A 20,359-nucleotide genomic window follows, 5' to 3' on the forward strand; every position below is an offset into this window, starting at 1 on the left:
GGGAATGTTTTTTCTCTATTACTAAGTGGAAGACAGTGGTCCTACAGTGGTCCCATACGGTTTGGTCCATATCTTTCTTTCGTCCATAACTGCTTTTAGAGGACATGGGAGTATCATGCTGAATAATCCATTTGATTCAACATTAAGACATTCACCCACCATTAATTCCCTGCCTAATTGCAAAGCAACAGCCCATACTTTTGCATGTGGAAAGCTCAGACAAGCACTCCTGTTGAGTCCAGTGCAAAACAAGAATACAGTCCCAGGGCAACTATGTAAAAGAAAGTGTTCACAAAGTAAGTGTGCTCTTATTCTTCATGAACCCTAATAGTATACGATTTCATTCAAAAGCCTGTCAAAATGTTGGTCCTAGTTCTTATGGTGCTATGAAAGAGACCATCTAAAATGGCATCATTACCACCTTTGTTCAGAAGCATGAGTGTGAATCCAATCACACCACTTGCTAAGTAAGTTAATTCAGGTACCTGAATTAACCTATGATGCTGCTGCTTTAGCAGTGCTGCAAAAACTATGTGAAAATATTATTGCATGGTTGTGCACAGCCCCAGCTGAACTCTTTCCGTCACAATGTAGCTAGCTAGCTAGCTAAAAATTAGTCTTTGTTTGTCTAAACTGGTTGCCATAAATATTTCAGATTAAATAACTGTTGCAATAGACAACTTGGAGTTCCACCTTCATCCTCACAATATCTCACCCTTTTAACATCACTAATTAATGGTCCACAAAATACGAGTAACATTCTGTAAATAGGTTAATTTAAATTGAACACCTGTGCTGGACTTTTTTTCCAGGTAGCTTACCAATATATCCAGGCACTTCTCGTCCTGTATAGGTAAAGCATATCTTCAAATTCATACAGACTGCAGGCTGGTCATTTTCCATGCAGTTTAAATTAGTTCGATTTATTGAACTTGGATGTTTTAAAGAAGCGTCAACAATTACCACTGGTTTTGTTCTAAAAATAGAAAAGAGTTAATGTTCACAAAACACTTCCGAAATAGTTTTCAGAATCTCTGACAGAAACTATTTTTGTCTTTTATAATTTTTTAAGCTATCTGTTTTTTTCAGACAGCTTCAAATAGCTGCGTGCACATTATCTGCTGCCTCAAGAAGTTTCAAAATTGTATCCCCCCCCCCCCCCAGGGTGCTTACTTAAATGTTTCAGTAGTATTCTAGAGCCTAATGCCCAAAGTTCAACACACCAAGAAGAAGAATATCATGATATACCAGTGTGTTTTATCAAATTACATTTAAAAATACAGTTAAATTGTATAATCTTTAGAAGCATGGAAATTTAGCAATCTCACCTCAGCACCACAGCAGAATCTGAGAGAAATGCACCAATTGCTACATCTGCACACAAAAAAAATAGATCAATAAGCATAAGTTGTCAACAAGAATTACTTCTCAGTTACAAGCATTTTGGAGCATATTCATCTTTTGGTCAGCATTAAAGCACCATTTGTCCTCTATGTATTAGAAAGCATATGGTAATATTCAAAGCTGTTCTCTGTCTAGAATTTGATCCCTCCAATACTTGTCCACTGTCTATTAATGCTATGTGCTAATTTGCTGGACTTGCAGATATTGGTAATACGATGATTTGAGGATGCAACTCCCAAACCAGTAAGCAACAGGTGACCTGACAGCAGGCTACCTGCATACTACTTCTTAACCAAGCATTACAAATTAATCTGGATAGCTTTTCTGTTAGCAGAGCCAGAACATACAGTTCATCATCACTTTATGTTTTTACAACCTCAGGGGCAGGCAACACCTGACCTGACATAATGCTTCTCTGCAAAATGACATAATTTGACAATAAGCTTAATACAGTTGTACACTAAGAACCAGCTAAATTATTTTTACACCAAATTAGCACTTTGGTGTCATGCCCACAAGAACTCCACAAGAGTCTTAATCCAATGTTGTGAGCCCCAAGTTAGGTTAATGCATTGTTCATGCAAACTGAGAATCAAGTTGCTCAGTGACTCCTAGCAAAATCCAGACTACGTGAACACAGAAAGGTTTTTTAGGTTAGCACACTGGGCTGGACAGCAAACATGCTTCCAGTGCCCAAACTGTTGTGACATGAGCGATGAGATGGCTGCATAAAGGTAAAAATTACACTTTTCTTCCTCTTGTATACTATTACCTTACTGCTACATCATTCTCAGTCCTTAAATAATAGCTAGATGCCCATCAAAACCACCTCAGCTATAGCTCTTTTTCTTTTTTTCTTCTCAAAAGGGATCATGTAATATGTCACCTTAGTAACAGATTTTGATTTTGTTAAAATAACAAGTAGCATGGTAAGGTTGTTCCCCATGAATCTCTATTCTTTTAAAAATGAAAAATAAACAGACTTGTTTAATTTACCTTGATAACCGTTGTTATCTACATCAATTGCACTTGCTATGGATTGTCCAAACATGCTTAAAGAACTACTGAGTTGATGTCCTTGTATTCTCTGAAAAGGAAAAAAATAGAAGGGAAAATTATTCTTGGAAAGCTAACCTGAGTTACAATTTCCAATGAAAAATGTTGGCACAACCTTCCTGCTGCTGAAGACAGTTACATGCTTACCTGTGAAAGTATACCTCTGAAAGTAATATTCCTCAATTACTGCCAAGTGTTATACCCCATAAATTCTATCTAAGGCCTCCAAAACAATTATTTTTTCTGTTACAGATTAATTCTGAAGTCTTTTAAAGTACCTTAGATGGTCTGAGTGTTAAATGGAGAACCCTCTTGAAACTGAAGGTTTTTCTGGACTGATTATTTTTAATTGAAAAATTGTACCTGTGAAAATGATGGTGTTATTCCATCTTCCCTGCCATTGTATATATAAATAACCCCTTTTAGATCATCTTCGTGTGGAGCCCCAATTGCTACATCTGTGGAAAAACAAACAATTATCAGTTGGTTAGTCAAAAGTATCATGGTCTTCAAAAAACAACCCAAACAAGAACACTGCTCCCACCCCCTAAAGAAAACACACCACAACAAAAAAAACAACCCTTGTTTGAATTCATAGAACTATGATGATTTTCCTGCAATCTGCTATTCCCATATGGATTAAATCACTGAAACACAAAAAGTACTCTTACTACGCTGCCTGAAATGAACCATTTATTTTAACACGAAATGTCCTTAACAGCTAATAACAGGCTTGAACAGGCATTAAATAAGGAAATGAAGGTAGCTGGTTTGTTCAAAGGGATACGTTTTGTGTCTAGCAAAATTTCTTTTCCTACTGCCACTCTCAATATTTGCTTCACTACCTCCAACCCCAATGTTTTTGCTCCCTTAAAAAGGTAATCCACCTGTTTGCTCCACCTCCCCCCTGCAGTTTCAGAATGCCAATTTTATATTATGTTATCTGTCATACATCTACTTTGCTTTGGTGCTATTAATTTGATTTTACTTCTCTCTTCCCCAGCCCTACCTCTGGATACAGTATTTCCTTTACAGTTTGTGAATGTTTTGGGGCAAAACCTGAAACTTATGTGTAAAATTGTGAAGGTAATGCAAAACAGGAGAAACTACATGTAACAAGAATTTAAGGAAAAGGTATCAAAGGAGGTAAGGAAAAAAAAGAACTCCTTTACGGATAAGGAGACCAGATAAGAAGGGAATGACTATTCCAAGCTTTGCAGGTTATGGAACAGAACCAAAAAAAAAAAAAATCACAAAAACAAAGGGAAGAGTGAAAACAGAACCCTGGATTGTACCTGCAATTAGAAAGGGTAATTATGAAGTATAAAGATATGAACTTGATAAAGATACAGCTGACAGTTTCTCACAAAGGATATTAGCTCCCTGCCTACAGTCCAAGTTTTGATGATTGAAAAACTGAAACTGCTTATAAATTTTTGAACAGTAGAAAATGCCCGTCATGTTTTTAGCCTGTCCCCATACCATGTATTGTGCCTGCCCTTCTGCTGGAAGGGAGCACATGACAGCTTTTCAGGCAGAAATTTTGGCCATTCCTTTTTGTCTTAAACCACGACAAGATGAATGAAGCCACTGGGCCAGGCCCCCTCTGCTTTCTTCAGTGCAGCTGGAGTCCTCCCAGTCAGCTGTGTTTTGCAGGCTACTTAAACAGCTAGTGAATGGTCTTGGAAGAAAAGAAGCTAAGAGCAGCAGACCATGCAGCTTTCTGTAGCAAATACATTTTAGGCAGCCTAACTGGAAGCAGAAGGGAAATTCAAGGCCATGAGAGTCATTCTAGATGTTATAACCTGTCTTGCATCCTTTCATCTGTTTCCTAGTACTAAAGTATCTTTTATCTATAACTTTCACACAGCATTCTCTTTCAATGCTTATCACAGAAGTCAGACACAAGTCTGGAGACTGAACGTTTCTGCTCTCTGAGCAGGTTCCACCCGAACAATACCAACAGAAATTGCAGCACATATCATATTTAGAGAAGGTGTTTCACCCTGGGTGGTGGGGAAGGAAGAGAGGATATTCTGCTTCTGTTAAGGCATCTAACTTTATATGCCCGAAACAGAACCTCCTGTATAGACAACAGGAACAAAAGCCTCCCTCAGAGCCCCATTAACATTCTGAATTCACCACTGGGGGATGGCCGCTGAAGTCCGTCCCTGTGTTCTCTGTCTACTGGCAAACCTTGCTAGGCAATTCATGGGTTATCTGAGGGCTTGACTGAGAAGTAGTCCCACAATAGACTCCCAACTTGCAGGTTGTTTTCCTTATCTCCATCTATTTAGTGCTTCCTATTGGAAGCAGATCTTGACTCAATGTGTAACTTTTATTTATGATGTTAAAAAAAAAAAATATCACCAGATTGTTCCCCAACCATTGTCTCAGATCTCTAAAACAGGATGAAGAATTCTACTAGAAGTCCAGCACTTGGAGTAACAGATTATGTTATCACCTTGTGGTCATGTTCTGTATTAAAGCAACAGAACCTAACCTCTTGGTATTACACATCAATGACTGCGAAATAGCTGTATTTCACAACAGTGGCCTGGAAAAGAAAAGTCAACTTATCAACTGAAATTCTTCCAAGACTTCCATAATTGTCCTGTTTATCATGACAGTCCACTGCTCAGAGAGAATTAAACCCAAGGAGTTTTCTTTTTATACTTACCTTCAAAGCCATCATTATCAATGTCTCCTAGATTGGCTATGGACTCTCCAAACCTGGCTGCGTATGAGTCACTCCCACTCAGCTCTATGTTCAGTTCTACCATCTTTGCCTCCTGAAGAAAAGAGTCAACGGCACATTAACAGGGTGCCTTCCAAGTGTCCCGGAATTTTACTCAAAATGTTAAAACTGCCTTGGATGCCAATATAAAATCCTACTGAAAGACTTGGTGCAGAAGCAAGCACTACCAAAGGTATTTAATAGTATTTAGTGTTAGACTAAGAAAAAAAAGAAAGTTGTTTTTTAATAAGGAGAACAGCAATGTGTTCCCGGTAAGCAGCAGCAAGCTTATATCAGAATACAAGGGATTACTGCTCTGAGAAAACTGCCAAAAATGTAGTAAAGAGTAGCTGTTCAGAGCTATTGCATGTGCCTTAGATGTCACACTCCTTACCCTGGAGTGACTTAGATCTCTGTGCAGAAAACATGTTAGGAAAATGTTAATTGCAAGTATAAGAGAATAAATATGTATTAGAGAGAAAAGAAGGTAAATAAGAAAAAAATTTACAAAGCCAGAAAAATTCAGAACACACAAAAAATAGGGTTTATACTTTCACTTCTCCATCCTTAAAAAGAATAAAAGGAAGCTATTTCTAATGCATGATCTGCAAAGTTAATTTATTTGACAAACTGAGGATTACCATTCTCTTTCCTGACTGGTACCACTAACTGCAGGCAAACTTTTCATTCCTTGTTTGTTTCTGAAGTGCTAAAAAAGTTGCTCTTCACACACCAGTTCAGTGGTAAGCATGGTAATGGCAGAGAGCTTGCAAAGAGGCTGTAGTGGCAGGCTGTCACCACCTATAGATACTGTGAAACAAAACTAGCCTGACCTAAATTCTAACACTAGCGTAATAATGCATCACACCTTATACAGCCAACCTTCTGCAAGTATGCTACACAGCCCTGCTGGGATTGTCATCACAGTTCTAGAGTTGTTTCTTCTATATCCTGAAATGTTGTATGCTGAGAGAGGAAATCTATTCCTCTTAGTTATACTAGAATGACTATTACCAAGAAGAAAATACTTACAGAACCTGAATTGATATAGACATAAACTCTTCCCTCTTCTCTGATAGTACTTTGCATTGGAGCACCAACCAGCAAGTCTGAGAGGCCATCTGAATTCAGGTCCACAGCACAAACTGCAGCTCCGAAGTAAGAACCTAGCTGTGTGCAAAAATGAAATAACATTGGTTTTGAATTTCCATGAAGACATGCTAGAAGTTCTAATGTGGAGAAAAGTGGTATGAAAGATTTACCTTTTTACCCCTTAGTTCAAACAGAATATTTAGGTCCTCCTCAATGCTAAAAATATATGCCTAAAATGAAAAGAAAATGTAAGTGGAATCCAATAAACAATAATCTGAAGTATTTCCCCATGCTTTCTCTGCAACGTGCTAGAGAATCACCAAAACAACACACAGTATCACAAAGTACAGCTATTTACTGTATCCTATCTGTACCTTTAACACCTCACACCAATGTTATCTAAACTATCACCCCTCATTCCTCTGACTTTTCTCCCTATGAAAAATCATATCTACCTGATACTTGTCTTTAATACATTAACCTAAATTGGAAAATCATAGGTAGGTACATGGGGGTATATTCTTCAAACCAATAGTATAAACAATCTCTTACTTTACCAGTCTGTTCCTGTTGGGGAGCTCCTCCAATTACTTCTGTACTGGCTGATGTCAGAAAATGTCCAGCCCCAACAGAGTATCCTGTAAATTAGAAATGCACTATTCAGTACTGGAAATAAAATGGGAGCATGACGTTCAAGAGCTGTCAACACTACAAATTATTGAGTCTGACATTCAGACATCATGCAAATTGGCAATGAAAACAGAAAAAAAAGTTTAAATATAAGCAAAAGGTCAATAAAACCAGTAAGTTCCAGCAAGCAGAAACAAGTGTCAGAAAAACTCTTTTCTTTCCCAGAATCTCAATTATCTGCCACACTTTAAAAGCCAATAAAATATATTTCAAACACCTTCTGTTAATGTGTATTCTGCAATTGTTCAGTGAGTCTGTATTATAATACAAATAAAATTATCAAAAGCCCGGACAAAACTATATGGGAACACTTAACTGATTTGTTACTCTCTGATTACTGCTGTAAGTGGACTGCAGAAAAATGTAGTGCTACGTATATGTACGTGCACGTATTCATGCACACATACATAGAGCACTGTGCATATACACATACAAAAGTGTCAGGAAGAAACTGAAGCACTAGCTTGATTATGTGATAAGAAAACACTGCATCAGCTTTTGTAAATGGATCTACATAAGTATTGTAACGTGTGGAGACAGCTGTGCACAAACAGGACCGCATTTTGGTGCAGGTGTCCAGTTACAGGACTGCAAACTGATCTGTGCAGTCCTGCAGAGCTACCTATGCCTACACAAGTCATCAATACTCTTCCCAGAAAACGTTACAGCCAAGTTGAAACAGGGGAGACAGCTGATATATTCTACTACTCTTGCATTTACTGAATGAATGTTAACTCTCACAGTATGCAGTGAAAACAGAAAAATCATCTTGGATCAGATGAGAACAAGCCTTCAATCTTTCACCCATGAAGATATTAGTCTAGAATTCAAGGCTTGTTCTCATCTGATCTAAGATGATTTTTCCATTTTCACTGAATACTCTGAGAATCAACATTCTTCGTTTCTTCCAACTTATGCAAAATGTTATGATGCTTTCCCACACACCTCCTAGAGATCTCTTTGTTAATTATTACTCTTTGTTTAATTAAGGATGTAAATAAAGAAATCAACTTCTCAATCCCTGCCAGAAGAAGAGTGGCATAAGTAGATAATTATGTCTAGTCATGTGTTTGAATTACACTCTGGTCACAAGATACTTCCACTACTTGGTAAGCTGGTAGGGATATTTTTGTTTATTATTTAAGGGAGAAGTAAACTCAGACTAAAAACCCAACAAACGTTGTTAACAGAATTAACCCTAAATAGATTTTGGCCTTAAATAATGCCAAAGATGGAACAGAACAGTAGCCTTTACATTCTTTCAACCACATTTTATATTATTATAAGGAAACAAAGCAGAGGTTTAAGTAGCATGGAACAATGCAACATTTAACGTTTATCATAGCTGCTACTGCAGAGACACACAGATGAGCTAATAGTTCCTTTCTTCACTTTCCTGTAGAAAGGGGAATTTCAGAGGACACATGGCTGTGCCAAGCCTGGTACAGTTGCACCAAGTCACTGGAGAAGCAAACTCCAGCTCATCTCAGGTCCTGGATAGCTCAGGGAACCAGGAGAGGCCACACATGTGCAGGAAGGCCTTCCATGCACCCTCCCCAGCACCAGTCCTTATGCAAGCTTTTACCGATTTGCCTGTGCCTGACTTTTGGCTATGAATGATTTGACCCACTCATTACAGAAATTCTCAGTTACAGCTGTAGGAGTAGAAATCTGAAATGACCTTTTTTCCTCCCCTATAGGTGCAATATTTTTTCTGCTGATTGTTACTGGAAAGTTAGAACAAGCATTCTCCCAAGTGTTTTTGTTTGTCTTATGAAAGGTTAGAAACATTACTGGTTAACCATAACGACTTGGGTATTTGATCACCTTTTGCCATCCAGCATCTCTTTTGCTTGACTTTCCCACAGAGCGCAACTGCAGCCCTTGCAAGGCTCAGTACTGTTCTTAAGTTGGTCACTTTGTATTTCATAGGTTATGCCTGCTTCCTATTCTCAAAAGATTGAAATCAGACACAGGAAATGTTTATCCACGTGAACCAGATCTATGACTGGGAAAATGCAAAAAGCAATGGTCAGGGGCAAAAATATCCTTGCTCAGGAGTCCAGGAAGGATAGACAAGCTTTTCTTAGTATGTAGTGAGAAAACTGAAGCTGATGATGGCTCTTGGTATAAAACTCTACAAATTTTAGCACTAAATTCAGCTAACTACTTGGAAATCGATACATGAGTAGGAGCTTCATGGCTTTGTTTGCAGGCATTCATAGATAAGGTCTACATTCCCACAAATCCAGACCAAGCAAACCATACTAATCAGAAGCCTATCTTGCCCTTCTAAATCAAGAAACCATAGAAACTCAAGAAAGATGATAAAAACAGAAATCCCGTGTTTGAGAAGTTTACATGTAAAAATAATATGGAGGAAGACTTATAATGAAATAATATTTAACAAAATCAGAACACATCTTTATAACTGTGACTTCTGGGATTAATAAAGCAAGCACTGATAAAACTGTGCACTCACTTGAACATCAGCTATTTAGCTAATTCTTTGGTCTGTGTTTTTTGTAAAGTATTAAATATTTTTAAGTACCTAGATAGCTGCCAAACTTCACTTGGTTATTTGAATCTGTATAACCATGGATTTTATTTGCTGTTGTGTTGTATATAAAAACAGAACCAGTCCAATAAAATGATCCAGGGGCTCCCATTATAATTAAGTCCTGAAAAAAAAAGCCAAAACCATGTTATTCATATTTAAATATTAATGAAAACAAGCAAAGCAAGTCAAATGATTGTCTTTAGACCTCCTGTAAATTCAATTAAAATGCTACTGGAAATGCTTCTGCCTCAGTACTGGGGGATTACCTCTAGATCACAGATGATGTTTTTCAGACTTTCTAAAAATACAGTTATTAAAAACTTTAAGGTGTGAACAACTTAGAAAAGAGCAACAAACAGGGTATTTGCTTCTCAAGAGTTTTTTGAAAATCATTATCTTAGAGTGAAATGAAGATTAAATAACAGTATTATTCTGTCAAGCAAGAAGGTAAGCATTATTAATGTTAATGTTACATCAAACAGATTAAAGACAATAATAAAACTTCACACTCTTACATTCATACTCTTTTTCCAGATGAAAAGCAATTCTGTGTAGTAGTAAATTGCAAAAGTATTCTTGGGAATAAAAACTACTTGTTTTAGAATTATCATGCAGGTCTCACAAGATTCAATTAAAAAGAGATGAGAAAAGTCTGATTTTTCCCTCCCACAATAAAAGACAGTGTTAATGTTTGCATTTATGTATATACTTTTAGGTATGTATACGTATATTAAGTGTGTATATATCTAGAAAGAAGTTTGGTATTTTAAATACACACCTCAATGTAAAAACTAGACATTCCAGCCTGGCACGACCCATGGTCTTCTCCCAACTTTCGCACATGATCTGAGAATAATGCCAAGAAATTTTTTAAAAAGATGAGAAGCATGTAGTTTAAGAATTTGTTACCAGCTTGTCAACAGAAGTTAAGACAACTTAAAAAACAACAAAACAACATTTTCAGTTCTGTAATAAAACTAGAAACACTGGTCTCCACTGTAGCTTCAATATAGTATTGTAACAAACTCAAAGCACTATGTATTACTTGATCACAGCTGGCTTTGAAATCCTGTCACTATAAAGGCTATACTTTTCTTTTTTAAACTGTCCCATGAATGAAATAGCACAAATAGTTTGAGCAGCACAGTTAGATAAGCTTAGCTCTTCTCTTCCACTTTGTGCAATTCAGGCATAATCTGATTGACAGGCTTATTATTCTTGACAGGAGTTGTTCTGATGCTCCACTAGTGCTCTGCAGAGCTTGTGTTATGGCTATCTTGGACATATTGGTATCCATCATCCTAAGCAGTTGTCTTTATGTCCAGCTCTCCCAGCTCTGTTTTCCTGCTTTTCTTTGCTAACTGCCTCCCTCATCAGGATCCCCTTCATCTCATCAATAGATTTGTTCGCTTAGAAAAGTCACCAAAGGTAAAAGCATAATTTCACCAATGTTTGTAACAGTCTCTGAAGCCAGCAGCAGGACATCTGATGGCATTATTCTATTGGTCTGCACAGAAAGGCCAGACGGTCAGCTCTTCCTTGCAGCCTCATGAGATTGTTCTCCTGGATGCGAGGCAGGCATGAAAGGGTAGGCAGGGATGGACTCATCTGACGGCCTCATGTCTTGACTCTACTCCTGAAGTCTTCTCAGGAATGACCACTGAAAGTCTTATGCCACAGCAGTGGCCTTGGCAGGAGGCAAGCAAGGAGCACGGACACACACTGTTGAGCAACCACAGCAGCTTTCTACCAAAGGCTAAGGAGCAGGCAGCAGCCATCACTTGCTGGTATTACTGCTGTGAGGCACTCTCCTGAGCAGAGCAAGCAAATGAGAGTAAAGGAAGCAAGGAAGTCCTCTACTGGCCTTTTTTTGAGGACCACACATGCTCCAGTGATCCAGTCTAAGGAACAAATATTCTGATACCCTATTGAAACTGTATTTTTTTACCTGTTGAAAGAAGCTTTTATTTGAAGTGATAAACATCTTGCTAACAAATTTACATCTTAAGTTGGGCTTGTATCATTAGTACCCAACCTTCAAACCTTTGGCTGCAGAAAGCCTGCTCACAGCCACATAGGCTCTTCGCAAACTGTGCACCATGCACTTATGCCCTTCCCCTAAAAAGGACCCAAGCAATCTGCTTACCTTTATAGCATGGGCATATTCTTCTGCTCAGTTCAGTTCGAAAATCAGAAGGGACAGCAAAACAAATACCATATGGGAGTTTGTGTTCAGTTCTTATGTAAAAGATATTTTTCCATCTATGTCCACAGGCCTATGGATAAAAACCAAAAGTGATTTTTGACAGAGAAGCACAAGAAATGTAAAAGCAGTCTGACAAACAGACACGCAGCTCCAGCTGTTAATACATACAACGATAGATCCATTTTCTTTTGGCTGCCTCGATAAACTGACACCCAGCCACTGATTATCACGCTCTTCCAAACAAGTCTTCCCACAGTACTCTCCATTGGGGTTGCCTAGGACACAAAGACCAATGCTTTGAGCAGGGATACAAGCTGAAGGGCCATGTAGTGGGTAACAGAAGCACTCAAAAACTCTAAGGGGAAACTACAGTAACTGGTGGATCTGACTTCTGTCTTAAACAGGCCATGTAGACTTTTCACTTTCTTCTTGAACAAAGGTACAATTGCACATAGCCAAAGGGAACATACTGGTTCTGAACATAAGCTGGCAGTGAAGCTTGGCTTCTCCATCATTATTGAAATTAAGATAGAAAGTTAGGCTACATCAATCTGATGAAGGACTGGCTTTGCAGGAGTTCTTCAGCCTGAAAGTTCCTTAGAAACACAAGTAACACCCGTGAGTGCTACCTAAACTCTAGCCTAAGGCAAGCATCTTTCCAAATACGTATCTACTGGCAGCAGACCTTAAAATGATCTCTACTGCAAATGGCTATCAAATAAAGGCTGTAAAACTGCAATCTCAACTGGAGATGCCAGATTATTACATATGCATGTCCTGTGTACTGCCTGCACTGTTGCAATTATTTATCTGCAGCTCTTTGGTTTTGCTCTTGAAGAGATTTAATTTTTAAAACCATAGAGACTACAGTGAAATTTCTTCTAACCCCCCCCAAAAGTATTGCCAAGTTAGCAAATATTTGCTTCCTTCTAGAAAGAAGTAGTGGTAAGGAGAAGCTAAACATTTAAAAACATTCAAAGTTGCATGAAGCAAGCTTTTTATTTGTAAGATGCCTGTATAAATAAGCATCAACCAAATCACTGAACCAGCATTTTCTATGCATCAGCACAACACGATTGATGAAAGACATTTCTTATAGGGAAACATATGACATTTGGACAAACTCTTCTGCATAATTTTTAAGACTCTCACAGATTCAACACACTTACTGGTGAACACCAAACTTTTGAGGTTTAAGGGGTTTAGTTACTCAGAAGAGGATGCCAATGCACACCCCAGAGTACCAATATACCCAGAGAGGAGGAAAAAATAAAATAAATCACTCCCCCTAAAACTGTGCTCACGCCAGAGCTGAAATTTGCCACTGTCCAATGCACTACAGAGTTTAAATAAATACACTTTAGTGGACTTGCTGAATTCCTTTTATAGGACATACAGTTGTGCAATTATCAATTAAGTATGGATATAGAATGGAGGGATACACCTACTCTATTCAGTAGCCAGGAGAAAAACATATGATTTAATACCTAGGGTGTCATGGACTTTTTAAGAGAAAATACCAGATTAATGGAGTCAAGATAGCTCTATCACATGGTAAGAAAACATCCGGAGAAGTATTTGTATGATCTTTAAAGTCCATTTCAACCCAAACCATTCTATGATTCTATGAATAAAACCCAACAACCATCCTAATTTCAGAGCCTGTTCCCTACTGTTTTGTGACAGGCCCAGCAACCGACATTTGTCTGAAGAAACTGCTGGAGCCTTGATTTCTTCTACTTACGTATTACCTCTCCATTTCTTTTTCCAAACATCACACTTTCTCCCTGCTCTGATGGAGGTGAGAGTAGCACAGTCTAGAACCCCTCACCAACCTGCAGACAGGAGGACGCATCCTGCACACCACAACAGCACTCTTACCTTCTTCCAAATATAACACCCTTCACAGAGTCAAGAGGCATCTAACTCTCCTTCACCTCTTCTTTATTACTTCCTCCCCCATATACCTTTCCATAAGAAATCAAGGAAATAGCGATGCAAAGTCCAAGTAAACAGGAACTGACCTTAGCACTCTCATACTCAATTGTCTTCTGGCCAAGAGATTTTATATTACTGTCATTTAATAATTCCTGTAGGTGACCTGACGAATGGTAATTAACAACATGTGGGCTCTTACTTCAAGACAAGGATGAAAGAAAATGCATTATTTAAAAAATCTACTAAAAACAAGTTGGGTTTTTCTGCAGGTTTAAGTGATAAGCTTCTGAATTCTCCTACTTGGCTAATGTCAATGACATTAAATTCTACATGCTGAATACATATCAATTTCAGTCACAAGCTTGGAATTTAATTTTGGAATTTAATTTTGGAATTATGTCACGTAGAAGTCCTCACTTCCTAAGGGAGACATGCCCACTGTTTGTATGAATTATAGAGCATGTTTATCCAACTGAAATCTCCTCAGAAAACAAAATTCCATTACACCCCCACATGTAAGAATTAATCCTCCTTGAAATTGCAAAAGGCCCTCTGCTAACTCCCTTCTAGCAATGCTTTCCATCCCCTGATGACAATAACTTTGGTTTATAGTGTATGTGGATTTTTAGAAAATGGGAAAAGGGGAGAAGATCAGTGTCATAAATTTAAACCTCAAGAGGCTTTTTGAGTCTATCAGTAAGTCAAACAACACCAGATAATAATGACATGAGAGATAAGTATTGCTTGTCTTAGTGCTTCATTTCTGTGCCACAACACGAAAAAGCACCACCATTTCTTCATGCTCACCGGATTGCACTCCTGCTTTTACTTGGCTCCAGCAAACATTCTTAAGGCTCTCTTTGGCCCTTTGTTGACCTGCTGTCTTATGTCTCCTCTCTTTCTCTGACTGGCAAGTATTCAACCACCTTGAAAATTATAGGCTTTTGTGGGCAAGAGAAGCATGAGCTTGACATCCTAGACACCATGATGAGCCCTTACTCAGAGTATGACATTATAAAAGTTTTATCGAATGAGAAGAAAGAATGCTATATTCCACACAAGCAACAGAGCAACACTGCATAAGCTCAAGAGGACATGGCAGCTTGGTTGCCTCAGGGAAAAGGAACACGTGCTGTCATGAAGTCACCGAGAGATAAGTAATTGCCCAGCCTGTGTACATTACACAGCTGGAAGATACACTTCTCCTATAATCCCTGCTGCATACATCCACAGAAACAGCACAATCGCATATAAATAAGGTCACAACTTATAAAGCCTCTTCTAGCTTTGGCCTCAAGGACTCCAATACAGATGTCTCTGCAATGTCATCTCAAAAAAGTTTTATATAACTTGCTTCAGTGCTTTCCATGCCCAAAAACCTCCCATGATCCTTTTTATCCTCCCAGAACTCCTCTAGTCCTATTGCTAATTGATTAAAACTATGAAGTCTACTGCAAAGACAATAAGCCTTATAATATCCTGCTCCTAGATGCCAGGGCCTCATCAGACTCTTTTTCATTCATCCAGGGTGATCTCTACAAAGAATTGATAGGTCTTATTTCTCTTATGTTCCCTTGAACCACTTCTACCCAAAACATTTTAGTTAAGTGCCAGCTGTTGAACTCTAAACAGACCAAGGTCCAGAAGGTTCTGTCTTCCTTGGAATAGTGTTTCTATTTCAAAGGAGATCACTGACAGGGGACAAACAATGCAAGTGAGATCAAAAAAGCCAAACTACCAAAGGCAAAGCTTACTGAACTCAAAAGTTTAACAACGCAGGTCAGCCCTATGGGGAAAACCATTAACTGCTCACTTTTCCATTGCAATGATTCAGCTGGGGGAGCTAGAGGGCAATTTGTTCACAGGTTAATTGTATCAGAGACTTAAAAGGAAGGGTAGAAGGCTGAAACTGTGGGCAGAGCTTTCTGGTCTTGTATTAAACACCATGTTCTGAATTTACTGTGTACCTTCGTAGTTGAATCTCTGTTGGTTTTAGACTGAACTGCAACTTTTAGAAATTGTTTCCAATATTTTTGGCCAGTGAATCATTGTTTCAAATCTGAGAGCTATTTTGTTGAAGAACTTCTGTTTTGTTTCGCAAGTCCAGAATACCAAAACATCTGATGAACTCTGTGCAAGATCCTCTGCAGTAACTTAACGACTACCTCAAACTGGCGTGGCAAGGTTTTGAAATTCAAAAGGCCAGGAGACTGGTAGAAATGGACACTTCGTTCTCCAAATAATAAATCTGAAGAAGTGTATTTTGTATTTGTGCTTAGAGCTTGATAACAAGCCTCTGCATCTAACATAAGTCATAGTTTAAAACCACTCCAAATACAAACAAAACAGCAGTCTACAATACTTGATATCATCAACAGAAGTAACAGAACTAGAAAAAAAACCCTCTTAAAACATTACTCCTCTATTCAGCAATCAGGAAGAGATTTTAAAATGCCAGTAAGGGGCCTGGAAGATGAAGATTTACTAATGTATCTCATGGCTCCTCTCTGCCCTTAAACCAGCCTAGGCCCTTGAAACACCTTGAACAAATGTAAAATTCTCTGAAGTATGCCTGGATGGGTTATTTCCAGATGCTGGAATGACGGCAGCACAGTACTGTTCCCAGCAACTCTTTCTCGTCTGAGCAAGCAGATAGGAACGTGCAACATAAAAAATACAACAGTAGTTTTGTGTGATCAGAGGCTCCCTAATTGTGCAGGAATCCTTAATTAATTAGTTATGCCAGTTTCAAGGCTACTTGAGTGAAAAATAGCAACAAAATGTTTTAACGTTTCTGTCTCTAAGTAATTCACGTACATTACAGAGGCCAAACACCTGGAAAAACCCATTTCAATCACCTGTTGTCACATCTACATTTCTATGACTCACAATTAGAAACTTATTACCTCAAAGATTCTTCTACTGACAGAAATGTGAACTGAAGTATTTAAGAGAAAGACAGAAATGGCTATTTCTCAGTTTGCCTGTACCAGCAATGTAATATATCACTGCACATTTTTCAAACAAAATTATCCTATTCTACAAGATCAGAACCCAAACTTGTCACTGCCATGAATCCAAGCAGGAGAATGAGGAGGTCACTGACTGAAAGACACTGCATTGATAAAACCATTATGTCCAAGAGTTGTTGACAGCCTGAATGAGCTAGACAAGAGATAATTAAGCTCAGCTTTGCAATTGCAAGTTCCCTTGTGTACTTCTGTGACCGCTCAGCAGGATGGGAAAGGCTTAACAAACCTCAGATACTACGCTACTTCATTTACACCCCATGCGCCACAACCGCCTTTGGCTTCTTCGTTGACCTCAATGACCTGTTTTACAATAGAGCACTTCTTTGCAGTATCTATTTAACTTCAGAAATACCGCAGGCGTACCTTCACGATGTAAAGATGTCAGCTAGCACTAAGGGAAACAAACACTGCAAAAATCTCTTGCAGCATCACTGGTTTTAGGAGTACAGGACAAGACAGCAACCAGCATTGCATAACCTGCTGCCTCTAAACCCAGGAATAGCAGCTGTGTTAAATTAAGCCTCTGGAGCCACATATACATTTCCATTCACCTGTTGCATCGTTTCTATTTGAATCCCTTAAGCTACTGAGGAAAAAGCCCATCAAGTTATTTTGTTAGCGCTTTTGTTTCTCCACTGGCTAAATGAGTAAGTCGAGAAGTACTGCAGATGCATGTAGTTTTCAAAGAACCTGAAACTTACTACCCTTCCCCTCTTTTCCTTCCCCCATGCAGTGAAACACTGTTTTCACCTTCAATCCAGAACTGCATCTTCGCTATTTTACTACTTATGCAAACCTTCTCTTACAAACAAATGTTTGGAGAAGAAGGCTTTTTGCTATATATTAAAAAGAACAAAAAATAAGAACTACTTGGGCTGGAGTAAGTTTTCTTGCATTTCTTTCCAGGAATAGCTTGGCTTTTCTTTATGTGGCTACAAGAACCACTTAAAGTATCTTACACTTTCATGGCTTGGTTAAAAAAACAATTCTTCCTTCTAACTGTAAGTGCAAAAATGGATAGAACCCATCAGTTCCAATCATCATGCATAAATATGTAGAGAAATAGTTGTTTTAACGTTTTTGTCACAGAATGCGCATTCAGTTCATGGCACGATATTGTTTCCATTGGTTTCAAGTAATTTGAAAGCCCTTTCCCGCGCTTATCCTTACTGGGCGGTAAATTCATAGTTTTAACGGATCGGATAGTCTCAGTCACAGCAGGATAGAAAGTTCAGGAAGCTTCCCATGCATAGCACAGGGATAGAACCAACAGCACTGTATGCCAGGGGAACAAGAACAGAGCCCAAAGCAATTCACACATAATCACGGTAACCCATTGCAAAGTGTTCTCCTTTTTAACAAGTAGCAAACACTTTGAAGTTGGCTAAGCCTATCCAGTTGCATCTCCCAAGCTGTTGGCTGAGGAGGTAGAGAAGTTTGGATGAACGTTAAGAGCTGGAAAAACTGATTCAGTCAAAAATAGCTTTGTTCCCCTTAAACTCGATTTTTTTCAAGAAATCTGGTAGGAGGGAGAACCCACCCGCGAGACAACTGTGGCTCAGATACTTTAGGGTAGTTTCTACGAAGAAAAACCTTTGCAAAAGACGATTTAGACACATGCTTCCATACCCCACCCCCCATCTCTGAGCTCGTTACACTGGCCCTCAGCTGAAAGCTGAACTAGTTTTCTGCTGACAAGTACGAGAGAAATTCTCAGAAGGCTTTCGAACTAGATGTTGAAGGTGCGAAAGAAAACTGGCATCGGGAGCTGTCACATGCAAGTTCTCCAAATCAAGTTTTGGTGCATTTCTTTCTGTCTACAGAGAAAAGAAATAAATATAAAGGTGCCACCGTTGCTGCCCTTCGGCGATAGCGTTAGTCTCACCCCTTAGCGAGAGATAAAGCCAGTTTCACCTGAAAAGACGCAGAAGAAACCTACAAAGAACCCTGCCGTCCCGCCGCCGGCAGGGACACTCCAACCACCCACCCCGCCGTCCGGGCCCCTCCGCCAGCACCCGGTGTCTCCCCGCCCGCGCCCCGCCGCCGACTCACCCAGCTGGAGCTGCTCGCACCGCCCGCGGGGGTTCCCCCCTATCCGGCACCGGAAAATGGCCCCCGGGTTGACGACCGAGATGTTGGTGGGCCAGCTGGCCTGCGGCGCGCCCACCACTAGCCTGCGGGGCAGAGACGGCAGCGTGAGGGGCCGCGACGGGCGGAACGGGTCCCCGCGGGGGCCACCCGGCCGGAAGGGAACTCACCATTTCTCCTCGCCGTGTTGGTGAAGGAGAACCGAGTACCCGAAGAGGGTCCCGTTGCCCCCCTGGAAGAGCAGTGGGTGCTGAGTGTCCAAGTTGTAAGGCCGGGCCGTCGGCAGGCACTGCCATAGCAGCAGCAGCAGCGGGGCAACACAACCCGCAACCCTCCTCGCCGTCCCACAGCTCCGCATGGCTCCGGCCAGCCGGAGGCAAACAGGCGGCCGGCGCCGGCTTCCCGCCTAGCTCCGCTCCCCCTTTCAGCGAAAGGGGAGGGTAGCGCCGCGCCCCCGCCTTACCCTGCCCCACCCCGGGACGGCGGCAGTCCGCACTCTGCGCTGTCTCTGCTATCAGCGAGTCGGGCGGCCTGCCCACAGCCCCGAGCCGAGGCGTCCCCTCCGGATAGGGGAGTTGCACAGCCGCACCGCCTCCTCCCGCGTTGCAGCAGCCCCTCGCTCTTCCCGGTGGCTGGGGTCGGGTTTCTCCCCGCCCCGTCCGCGACCACGGTGGTGCTGCGGGAGGGAGGCAGGCCCTGGGAGGGTACGGCCTCTGGGACCCAGTGTCTCCGGGCAGTGCACGGCCTGGTCCCGTGGGACATGGTCATCATGACCCCCGTCCCCGGCGGGACAGCGAGGGAGTCGGGAACCCCTCACCTCAGCCCCGGTATATCTGCTCGGCGGGCCGCCGGGGCTAGGTAGCTCCTGTTTCCGCGGCAGAATGAGGGAAAGGGAGAGCTGTGTACTTCTCCTAAAAACTTCCTGATGACTTTCCAGACCCAGCTCCCTTGAACTGCACGGGTCCGGTCAGTCTGGTTAGCAGCTCCCGCAGCCCATCTACCCTGAGCAGCAGACGGGAAGCTACAGCCAAACGCAAGCCCATCTTCCCTCCCAGGGAGGAAGACTGAGTGATGAAGCTTGCATTATTTTTTAAGATGGAGCAAAAACTTCCAGTACCCCGTGCTGTGAGCCTTCCCCACCATCACTGCTCTGAGGGGATCTTCCCTACCCCCCTGGTGAGGGGTCCTGAAACCAGTGCCCTAGCAGCAGACAGTCCTGAGCCCAAGTCTACCTCTGCTGGGCAAAACTAGTCGAATGAAATCAGAACAACCCCCCATCGGTTGTTTTTTTTTTTTGTTTTTTTTTTTACATCTTGGAGTAACTTTTTCACATTCCTGTTCGGTTCTTCAGTTGCTTGATAGAGTTACCAGCCATTCTTCCAGACAGCACGAGAACAAAGAAAAGCGTGACCATCATGCAAGATACCTAGTATTTCGTAGGTCCTGAAAAGGCTCCCTTGATCTTACTGAGGAGCTTTATTGTCTGTGTTTTCAGAAGTCAGTTACTGACTCTTGGTTTAGCTCATCCTGAATTGTGTGCATACTGAAATCAAGCC

General features: G+C 40.6%; 1 protein-coding gene across 3 annotated transcripts in view; it reads right to left on the reverse strand.

Annotated features, from left to right (window-relative positions):
• Window positions 1-19,189, reverse strand: part of ITGA4 (integrin subunit alpha 4) — a 37,451-nt gene extending 18,262 nt beyond the window's left edge. Inside the window, exons 1-14 of one of the 3 annotated variants that reach the window (XM_057411656.1) lie at window positions 18,974-19,189; window positions 18,768-18,889; window positions 11,914-12,020; window positions 11,686-11,815; window positions 10,318-10,385; window positions 9,531-9,660; window positions 6,842-6,927; window positions 6,460-6,519; window positions 6,230-6,367; window positions 5,141-5,249; window positions 2,824-2,918; window positions 2,401-2,491; window positions 1,329-1,374; window positions 822-976 (exon numbers count right to left, since the gene is read on the reverse strand). In XM_057411656.1, the coding sequence (XP_057267639.1) occupies window positions 822-976; window positions 1,329-1,374; window positions 2,401-2,491; window positions 2,824-2,918; window positions 5,141-5,249; window positions 6,230-6,367; window positions 6,460-6,519; window positions 6,842-6,927; window positions 9,531-9,660; window positions 10,318-10,385; window positions 11,686-11,815; window positions 11,914-12,020; window positions 18,768-18,889; window positions 18,974-19,161 (1,525 nt within the window). In that variant the 5' untranslated portion in view covers window positions 19,162-19,189. Of the gene's footprint in view, window positions 1-821; window positions 977-1,328; window positions 1,375-2,400; window positions 2,492-2,823; window positions 2,919-5,140; window positions 5,253-6,229; window positions 6,368-6,459; window positions 6,520-6,841; window positions 6,928-9,530; window positions 9,661-10,317; window positions 10,386-11,685; window positions 11,816-11,913; window positions 12,021-18,767; window positions 18,890-18,973 lie in introns of those variants that run through there. The other 2 variants (XM_057411655.1, XM_057411657.1) reach the window with 2 other exon arrangements.
• Between the last annotated feature and the right edge of the window lie 1,170 nt (window positions 19,190-20,359).

The sequence above is a fragment of the Pezoporus wallicus genome, unplaced genomic scaffold, assembly GCF_028554395.1.
Source record: "Pezoporus wallicus isolate ANWC-B61680 ecotype Strahan unplaced genomic scaffold, APGP_CSIRO_Pwel_v1 contig_6732, whole genome shotgun sequence".
In the NCBI taxonomy this organism is placed as follows: domain Eukaryota; kingdom Metazoa; phylum Chordata; class Aves; order Psittaciformes; family Psittacidae; genus Pezoporus; species Pezoporus wallicus.